Consider the following 9,071-nt stretch of genomic DNA (forward strand, 5'->3'; position numbering starts at 1 on the left):
CTTGTCACTATTATAGCTAAAAAATTCACTAAAAAAGCTTATATTTTTATATAGTTTTATCACTTGCACCTCAAACCCTGACAACTGATCTATGAAAATATCCTGGAAATTTTTTATATTTTGTGGAGTAGGTCAGTCCAGTAATGAAAAAATTATTATTCCAGAAAGGAGTGGAAAGTCTGTACATGAGCCTGGTGTTGGCTCTGGAGTCACTACCACAGCACAGTGGAATACAAAGGTATATACAATATCCTCCATAGTACAGCCGCATATTTATGAACCACAGGGTTTTTTTACAAGCCCCTGGAGATACATTACTATTATACATCCTGTGAAAACTAGGTTAACCTAAATTAAAGTTACACTTCCTTCTTCTTGAAGAGTCAATATTGCAACCGTGTACAATACTGTCACCATTCATATGTAGTATATTTGAAATGTTCAATATTCATTGTTCAAGAATTATGCATTTTAGTAGTGTAAAATGATTAAACATTTCATGTTCATTAGTGTTCCATCATACTGTTAGTGCAGTTTACTCACTGAATACTTCCACCATCTGTCTCTCAAAGATGACTTTGTATACCCCAAGGTTAACTATTTTTTTTTTTACAGGGAGTAATCTACATAAAGTGCTTCATTTCAAACAATTACATTACTTCTATTATATGTACTTGCAATCTCAACAAAATGCTTCTTCATTCTAACAGCATCACTCAAAAGGTAACTTCAATAACACTTATAGGACGGAATTCCATTATTTTATGTTTCACCCACAGTCAAGATTTCTCAAGTTAGAAATAAGCAGAAACACCACCTTATAAAGTAGACAAGTGTCCTAAAGTCAGGTCAGGTGGCAGAGAAGTTAATGAAGGCGAAAAGTGGTGGTGCCACGGGAGGGCCAGGCCTAGGTCCTGGCATCAGGTTGAGGAGTTTTATGCTTGAGTCGAGCCTGGTCAATGTGTTATGTATTTTGTTAGTGTATACATTCCTCTGCTTTGTTCTGTGGTTTCAGTGAGGAGGATAGTGGCTGCCTCTAGACATCTTTATTTAGCCTTGTAGTTTTCATGATATATTAGTTGTACTTTTCTCTGGTCTATAAGGTAGGAATGCAGGTGACTCATAACCTGCAAGTGGGAAAAGCACAGCTAATATATCATGTAAGCATCAGGGAAGATGAAGATATCTCAAGGCAGTCACTATTGACCTCAACAAAACCCTGCAACAAAACACAGGAATTTTTTTTTTTTTCAACAAGTCAGCCGTCTCCCACCGAGGCAGGGTGACCCAAAAAAGAAAGAAAATCCCCAAAAAGAAAATACTTTCATCATCATTCAACACTTTCACCACACTCACACATTATCACTGTTTTTGCAGAGGTGCTCAGAATACAACAGTTTAGAAGCATATACATATAAAGATACACAACATATCCCTCCAAACTGCCAATATCCCAAACCCCTCCTTTAAAGTGCAGGCATTGTACTTCCCATTTCCAGGACTCAAGTCCGATTATATGAAAATAACCGGTTTCCCCGAATCCCTTCATTAAATATTACCCTGCTCACACTCCAACAGATCGTCAGGTCCCAAGTACCATTCGTCTCCATTCACTCCTATCTAACACGCTCACGCACGCTTGCTGGAAGTCCAAGCCCCTCGCCCACAAAACCTCCTTTACCCCCTCTCTCCAACCCTTTCGAGGACGACCCCTACCCCTCCTTCCTTCCCCTATAGATTTATATGCTTTCCATGTCATTCTACTTTGATCCATTCTCTCTAAATGACCAAACCACCTCAACAACCCCTCTTCTGCCCTCTGACTAATGCTTTTATTAACTCCACACCTTCTCCTAATTTCCACACTCCGAATTTTCTGCATAATATTTACACCACACATTGCCCTTAGACAGGACATCTCCACTGCCTCCAACCGTCTCCTCGCTGCTGCATTTACCACCCAAGCTTCACATCCATATAAGAGTGTTGGTACCACTATACTTTCATACATTCCCTTCTTTGCCTACAAAGTTAACGTTTTTTGACTCCACATATACCTCAACGCACCACTCACCTTTTTTCCCTCATCAATTCTATGATTAACCTCATCCTTCATAAATCCATCCGCCGACATGTCAACTCCCAAGTATCTGAAAACATTCACTTCTTCCATACTCCTCCTCCCCAATTTGATATCCAATTTTTATTTATCTAAATCATTTGATACCCTCATCACCTTACTCTTTTCTATGTTCACTTTCAACTTTCTAACTTTACACACATTCCCAAACTCATCCACTAACCTTTGCAATTTTTCTTTAGAATCTCCCATAAGCACAGTATCATCAGCAAAAAGTAACTGTGTCAATTCCCATTTTGAATTTGATTCCCCATAATTTAATCCCACCCCTCTCCCGAACACCCTAGCATTTACTTCTTTTACAACCCCATCTATAAATATATTAAACAACCATGGTGACATTACACATCCCTGTCTAAGACCTACTTTTACCGGGAAGTATTCTCCCTCTCTTCTACACACCCTAACCTGAGCCTCACTATCCTCATAAAAACTCTTAACAGCATTTAGTAACTTACCACCTATTCCATATACTTGCAACATCTGCCACATTGCTCCTCTATCCACTCTATCATATGCCTTTTCTAAATCCATAAATGCAATAAAAACTTCCCTACCTTTATCTAAATACTGTTCACATATATGCTTCAATGTAAACACTTGATCTACACATCCCCTACCCACTCTGAAACCTCCTTGCTCATCCACAATCCTACATTCTGTCTTACCTCTAATTCTTTCAATTATAACCCTACTGTATACTTTTCCTGGTATACTCAGTAAACTTATTCCTCTATAATTTTTACAATCTCTTTTGTTCCCTTTCCCTTTATATAAAGGGATTATACATGCTCTCTGCCAATCCCTAGGTACCTTCCCCTCTTTCATACATTTATTAAACAAAAGTACCAACCACTCCAACACTATATCCCCCCCTGCTTTTAACATTTCTGTCATGATCCCATCAGTTCCAGCTGCTTTACCCCCTTTCATTCTACGTAATGCCTCACGTACCTCCACCACACTTACATTCTGCTCTTCTTCACTCCTAAAAGATGGTATACCTCCCTGACCAGTGCATGAAATTACCGCCTCCCTTTCTTCCTCAACATTTAAAAGTTCCTCAAAATATTCTCGCCATCTACCTAATACCTCCCTCTCCCCATCTACTAACTCCCCTACTCTGTTTTTAACAGGAATATACACATTAATAAACCCATCACACACACATTGTCTACAATCAACACATAAAACACACAAATACAATTGCAGTTAATTTTTAAGAAATCCTGAACTGAAGATCACTGAACCAGTTTGAAGCAATAAGTCATACTTTTAAAAACTGTACCATTGTTCAGGTACCTTTCATACTGCACATACATAGAATTGTAAGCAACGGCATAAAAAAAAAAAAAAAAAAACACTGCTTAATGGTCTATGTCTAATTCTCCCCTCAAGGAAGGTTCCTTGATGTTGGTGAGGGGCTCTTAATTTAGGGAATTGGATCTGTGCTCCAGTTCCCTGAATTAAGCCTGAATGCCTTCCACATCCCCCCCAGGCGCTGTATAATCCTCCGGGTTTAGCGCTTCCCCCTTGATTATAATAATAATAATAATGTCTAATTCTTAAATAGTCTTTAAGCATTAGAATTAGTTTGCCTGAAATGTATTTACATGCTAGTAGCTTTTTGTGCCTAACAATGTTTTCTTACATGTAAACTACATTATCTGTGTACAGAAAAAATAAAATAAAAATCTGAATTTGAAAATTTATTCAACACCTACATCCTCCCCGACTCCCTCTCTTGGTACCACCTGATTTATTCAACACCTACATCCTCCCCGACTCCCTCTCTTGGTACCACCTGATTTATTCAACACCTACATCCTCCCCGACTCCCTCTCTTGGTACCACCTGATTTATTCAACACCTACATCCTCCCCGACTCCCTCTCTTGGTACCACCTGATTTATTCAACACCTACATCCTCCCCGACTCCCTCTCTTGGTACCACCTGATTTATTCAACACCTACATCCTCCCCGACTCCCTCTCTTGGTACCACCTGATTTATTCAACACCTACATCCTCCCCGACTCCCTCTCTTGGTACCACCTGATTTATTCAACACCTACACCTGGTCACAGACCGGGCCGCGGGGGCGTTGACCCCCGAAACTCTCTCCAGGTAAACTCCCCCACTCCCTCTCTTGGTACCACCTGATTTTGCTTCCACTGACCTCTCCACCACCTGACCTGACCTGACTTAACATAAGAACATAAGAAAGGAGGAACACTGCAGCAGGCCTGTTGGCCCATACTAGGCAGGTGTACTTTATACTGTATACTTAATAAAGTGGCATTTTTGCTTGTCACATGATAAAGACTCCCTGCTAAAATTCTCTTGGGAATTACAACTTCCTGGCATCATTGTCTACCGTCACTCAAATGCCAAGTCCAACATTTTTAATGCATTATTACTACAGTACTCAAGAGAGAAACTTGCTTGTTAAAAACTGTCCAAACATACCATACCACGGGCGGGATTGAACCCATGGTCAGAAAGTCTCAAAACTCCAGACTGTCATCAAACTATGGAGTTTTGATATACTACGTATATATGACACAAAATCTGATATTGAAATAGAGGTGTTGCAACTGCTATCTGCAGATGATACATTGCTACTGGGAGATTCAGAAGCTTTGTGTGTGTGTGTGTGTGCGCGCGTGTGTGCGCGCGTGTGTGTGCGCGTGTGTGTGCGCGTGTGTGTGTGCGTGTGTGTGTGCGCGTGTGTGTGTGCGCGTGTGTGTGTGCGCGTGTGTGTGCGCGCGTGTGTGTGTGCGCGTGTGTGTGTGCGCGTGTGTGTGTGCGCGTGTGTGTGTGCGCGTGTGTGTGTGTGTGCACGTGTGTGTGTGTGCACGTGTGTGTGTGTGCGCGTGTGTGTGTGTGCGCGTGTGTGTTGGATCCTGCCTCCACTACATCGCTTCCCAAACTATTCCACTTACTGACTACTCTGTGGCTGAAGAAATACTTCCTAACATCCCTGTGATTCATCTGTGTCTTTAGCTTCCAACTGTGTCCCCTTGTTACTGTGTCCAATCTCTGGAACATCCTGTTTTTGTCCACCTTGTCAATTCCTCTCAGTATTTTGTATGTCGTTATCATGTCCCCCCTATCTCTCCTGTCCTCCAGTGTCGTCAGGTTGATTTCCCTTAACCTCTCCTCGTAGGACATACCTCTTAGCTCTGGGACTAGTCTTGTTGCAAACCTTTGCACTTTCTCTAGTTTCTTTACGTGCTTGGCTAGGTGTGGGTTCCAAACTGGTGCCGCATACTCCAATATGGGCCTAACGTATACGGTGTACAGGGTCCTGAACGATTCCTTATTAAGATGTCGGAATGCTGTTCTGAGGTTTGCTAGGCGCCCATATGCTGCAGCAGTTATTTGGTTGATGTGCGCTTCAGGAGATGTGTGTGTTATACTCACCCCAAGATCTTTTTCCTTGAGTGAGGTTTGTGTCTCTGTAGACTGTACTCCGTTTGCGGCCTTCTTTGCCCTTCCCCAATCTTCATGACTTTGCACTTGGTGGGATTGAACTCCAGGAGCCAATTGCTGGACCAGTTCTGCAGCCTGTCCAGATCCCTTTGTAGTTCTGCCTGGTCTTCGATCGAGTGTATTCTTCTCATCAACTTCACGTCGTCTGCAAACAGGGACACCTCAGAGTCTATTCCTTCCGTCATGTCGTTCACAAATACCAGAAACAGCACTGGTCCTAGGACTGACCCCTGCGGGACCCCGCTGGTCACAGGTGCCCACTCTGACACCTCGCCACGTACCATGACTCGCTGCTGTCTTCCTGACAAGTATTCCCTGATCCATTGTAGTGCCTTCCCTGTTATCCCTGCTTGGTCCTCCAGTTTTTGCACCAATCTCTTGTGTGGAACTGTGTCAAACGCCTTCTTGCAGTGTGCGTGTGTGTGTGTGCGTGTGTGTGTGCGTGTGTGTGTGTGTGTGCGTGTGTGTGTGTGTGTGTGTGTGTGTGTGTGTGTGTGTGTGTGTGTGTGTGTGTGTGTGTGTGTGTGTGTGTGTGTGTGTGTGTGTGTGTGTGTGTGCGTGTGTGTGTGTGCGCGTGTGTGTGTGCATGTGTGTAAAATAAGAGAGGCTTGAAAGTGAGCATAGAAAAAATGCTAAGTGATAAGAAGAAGCAGGGAATGAAAGATTAGAGGTAAGAAGAGAAAGAAGAACTATGGAGGAAGAAAGTATATTCAGATACCTGAAAATGAATATATCAATAGACGAGTCTTTGAAGAAAAACCACTAAATATGCAAGGGAAAGCTGAAAGAGTGGTAATAAGTCTTGAGAGGGAAGTTTATCAATAAATGCAACAATACAAACACTGCATTTATGAGTTTAGAGGTGCTGACACTCTTACATGGGTGAGAAACATGATCATCTAATGATGCAGCAAAGAGAAGGCTGGAGGCAGTGTTAATGTTTTGTCTTAATTTAATGCATTATGTGAATATTACTGCATAGAGAATAACAAATGAAGAAATTAAAATATGGTTTTTGCCACTGAGAAAGAATGAAGCAGGATATATAGCTAGTGTGTATAAATCTTGGGTGGATGAAAGATGAAGTTATGTGTAAAACAGGATGGAAGGAGTGTGTGAAAGAGGTATAATATAGGCAGATATGAGCACGTTAAGAGTGGAGTAGAGGTCACTGGGCTCGGACATGCTGGAGTGTGAGTAATGGTGAATTTCTTTTCTTCTTTGCTATAGTAGGAAACAGTGTTAAATAACAAAATAAAACTGGGTCACCAATAGACTAGGTCATCTTTCTTAAACAAAAAATAAACAGGAGTGTAAAGATTACATAAAGCAAGCTATAGATGACAACCACATCTGTGTGATAGCTGACATACTGAAGGACAAAACATTACAAATGTCTCCAGCTTCAAGTGGAAGCCTTTCTTTTTAAGTCCGATAAATAGACTTCAAAACAGCTGTGGAGCTGGAGTAATGAGGTAAGTGCACCAACATAACAAGTTTAAGATTAGAAGGGCTGTGGGAAGAATGCAGTAAGCATTCCTGAATACACAGAACGAAAGTGCAATGGATTTGCCACCAAGCACACGAGGTAAAAACTGGGAGCAAGAAAATGACGCACAGAATGAACAATATATAAGCAATGAAGCACACATACAGTATATAAAAACAGTAAACAGTAGTTTAGAAAAGTAAACAGATTCCTCCAGCAAAACATTTTCCCTAGATAATGGTAACAGCTATCTAATTTTCAACCAGTTGTAAATCAATATGCCTGACAATTTTACTCGTGATCTAAAAGTCTATAGCTAGCTACCTTTTGTTTTGTTCAAGTTAGAAGGAAAATGGACATGAAAACTGCAAAGCAACCAAGAAGATCCAAGCTAAACATCCCTCAAAAAGAGGAAACATGAGCATAACAATAAGTTTTACAGATACAGGCCCATCATGAGCCATATGTTACAACTGTATACAGTGCACATTGATGGTCTTACAGTTGAAAAAGAAGAATTATTGCATTTGGGTAGAAACTGCTTAGAATCTTGTAGGTAATGTATTTCCACTGAAGGCTTGTTACCAAAGGCTGTTAAAAATATTAGCATTTTTGTGAAAGGACAAAAATAAAAAACAATGACCAAAAGAGGTCCCAAAGTAAAGAGGAACCCTGCATAACAAGTTATAACCACTTTGCTATAATTTTCTATTTCAACTCAAGATGTTTACAACTACCCATACCTCAAGAGCCAATCATATTTTGCACAACACCCATAGCACTAAAAGAAAATTTACTGTCAGCGATGCATTTCTAACCTTCTCCAGTCTGCCAGTCTCAAGACTCAGGTGCAAAGGGGAGTCCACTCTAGCTCCGACCCTGGCCATCTCCCCAGTCAGTTTGGGACTCCCTCGTGCACCCCTAGGGGATGTCAGGTGTCGCTTGGCTTTTGGATTCTTCTTGACACACTTCTTGGAGGAGTCACCTGTAGGACTGAGCTCCAAGCATCCTGTTACAGGAATGTCAGGAGTCCCAGAAAAACTACTAAATTTTTGGATTTTCTTGTTTGAAGGCTTTGAGTTATCCTCCAATTCAGGCACCCCAACTTGTATACTTTCTGATGCACTACACAACAAATTGGCAGAGGTGGGAATCTGGTTGCTTCTGTAGCTAATTTCCTGATTCCTATCCCAGCATTTGTAAGACAGACCCAGTGCCTGATTAACATGCGTCTCTCTACCACTTTCTTGCAAATGTTCTAATCTCACTATTTGCCTTTCTTGGCCTCCAAAAGTAGATATACCGGACTGTACAACTGGAAGACTTTGGCTCGGTCTATTGGAGCCAACATTTATTTCAGATCCGTAAGTGACAAAACTGGGCTGTATTGTTCCACAATGTCCAGAACTTTTTTTCATCCCAAGACTCTGACCACCTATGCTAGCCTGCACCGAAGTTGGCGAGACAGGAACTGGCTGTTTTGATGCCATACATGTTGGAGGATCTAACCTGGATACGAGAGAAGAGGACGCCGCTTGTTCCCCTACACCTATAACAGTTTTGCAAGTGTCTTGCACACCCGGACTGAGTGGAACAGGTACTTGGGGGTTACAGTGGGAATTACCATTTCTCGGCGTTTCTAAACCACTTTCAATATCTGAGGTAACCAAAAAAGGGGGTTCCATTACCCGGCCACCAATCCGTGCCTCCAGGAGCTCTTGTTTACGAGGATCCAGGGCATTGAAGTGCTCCATCTTAAAGCCTGTCACCGCTCCTGCAAAATAATAACTCTCATTAGACTAATACATATGAAAAAAAATTATATTTTTTAACACCCTTTCATTCTGTCAAATGATACCAAAAAACAGTAAAAAAAAAAAAACATGAAAACTGCCCTCAAACATGCCTCAAAGTTGCTGTTTTAAACCAAACTCAAGGTCAGAGGTTA

The 9,071-nt window shown here is 41.5% G+C and overlaps 1 protein-coding gene across 10 annotated transcripts in view; it reads right to left on the reverse strand.

Annotated features, from left to right (window-relative positions):
• LOC128704294 (serine/threonine-protein kinase tousled-like 2) overlaps positions 1 to 9,071 on the reverse strand; it is a 159,678-nt gene that overhangs the window by 62,539 nt on the left and 88,068 nt on the right. For 6 of the 10 annotated variants that reach the window (XM_070103166.1, XM_070103165.1, XM_070103169.1 and 3 more), the window contains exon 2: positions 7,942 to 8,897. In XM_070103166.1, coding sequence (XP_069959267.1) covers positions 7,942 to 8,897 — 956 coding nt within the window. The remainder of the gene's footprint in view (positions 1 to 7,941; positions 8,898 to 9,071) is intronic. The other 4 variants (XM_070103172.1, XM_070103171.1, XM_070103173.1 and 1 more) reach the window with 1 other exon arrangement.

This window comes from Cherax quadricarinatus, chromosome 84, assembly GCF_038502225.1.
Source record: "Cherax quadricarinatus isolate ZL_2023a chromosome 84, ASM3850222v1, whole genome shotgun sequence".
In the NCBI taxonomy this organism is placed as follows: Eukaryota; Metazoa; Arthropoda; class Malacostraca; order Decapoda; family Parastacidae; genus Cherax; species Cherax quadricarinatus.